The sequence below is a fragment of the Lactuca virosa genome, chromosome 4 (assembly GCF_052849685.1).
Source record: "Lactuca virosa cultivar CGN04683 chromosome 4, Lactuca_virosa_CGN04683_v6, whole genome shotgun sequence".
Taxonomy (NCBI): domain Eukaryota; kingdom Viridiplantae; phylum Streptophyta; class Magnoliopsida; order Asterales; family Asteraceae; genus Lactuca; species Lactuca virosa.
Window position 1 is genome coordinate 88,127,004 of NC_136429.1, and position 1,187 is coordinate 88,128,190.

The window sequence follows — 1,187 nt, forward strand, 5'->3', positions numbered from 1 at the left end:
GGTCAATTTTGTTTTTAATTGATAAGCGAATTTAACTGACACAAACGAATATGTTGCACCGGAATCAAACATCACATATACCAGGAGTGAATTTAGAGTAAAAGTACCTGTCACCACATTTGGTTTCCTTCCCGCTTCCTGAAGTCATTTGAATTGCTCGACTTTTAACCATATTAACTTACGGCTTTCGGTCCTCTCGGACTCTTGTACGATCATCTTTATTGGTCATCTTTTGAATTCCCTTGAACCCTTTTGGGCATTCCGAGCGAATATTGCCGCTCTCTCCACAACCATAACACACAAGTTTAAAGCTCCGAACCGGTTCCTGACAGTCACGTGTTGTGTGTCCCGTCTTTCTGCAATTGTAACAAGTTATCAGGGCCAAAGACGTTTCACAAGGTCCAAAATGTTTCTTATGACATTTGTCACACCCTTTACCTTCATTTCTTTTTACATCAGTCCAGGGTTAAAATCCTGAACCTTGAGGCTTCTTGAAATTAGTTCCTGGTCTTTCATCCCATCTGCTCTCCTATTTTCGTTTTGATGAATCTCCTTCTCTTTCTGTATTCTATCTTTTTATTTCAATCTCTCGTTTTTGAGCCGCATCCACCAATTGACGAAAAGTGACATAAGAGTTAATTTGAATAAACTCATGTATCTTCGTAGTAAGTCCCCAAGTGTAACGGTCCATTCTCCGGGCCTCCGTATTAACATGATGGTGAGCAAATCGGGCTTTTTCATTAAATTCAGCAGTATATTGTTGTACTGTCTTCGTTCCTTGTTGTAGTCGCATGAACTCTTCTTCCACTTGCTTCATTGCAATTGGTGAACAATATTCTTCTTCAAATTTAGCTCGGAATTGTGCCCAAGTCAACATATGAGTCAAACTTTCCCCGAGCGTACTAGAAATCATGTCCCACCAATAATGAGCATCTTTCACTAGCAAATTTGTAGCAAACTCTACTTTATCTTCCTCTCTACATTTGCATGTATGAAAAATCTTTTTAGTGTGGGTTAACCATGTCACAGCAACCACCGGGTTGGTAGCTCCTTCAAACTCCATGGGTTTACAATCAATAAACATTTTATACGTACATTCTCCTTTATTTCCCTCGGAAGTTGTTCATGTTGTTTTAACAATTCCTTCAATATCCAAATTTTCTCCTGCTCCCTCCAAAATGACAGGA

General features: G+C 39.3%; 1 protein-coding gene across 1 annotated transcript; it reads right to left on the bottom strand.

Moving 5' to 3' along the window:
• Positions 1-568: 568 nt before the first annotated feature.
• On the bottom strand, positions 569-1,063 carry LOC145104750 (uncharacterized). The gene has a single exon (XM_079041939.1). It carries the CDS (start codon positions 1,061-1,063, stop codon positions 569-571), a length of 495 nt encoding a protein of 164 aa, XP_078898065.1.
• Between the last annotated feature and the right edge of the window lie 124 nt (positions 1,064-1,187).

Bases quoted from the DNA above. Each gene is read 5' to 3' on its own strand.
- LOC145104750 (XM_079041939.1), bottom strand. From the start codon at position 1,063: ATGGAGTTTGAAGGAGCTACCAACCCGGTGGTTGCTGTGACATGGTTA.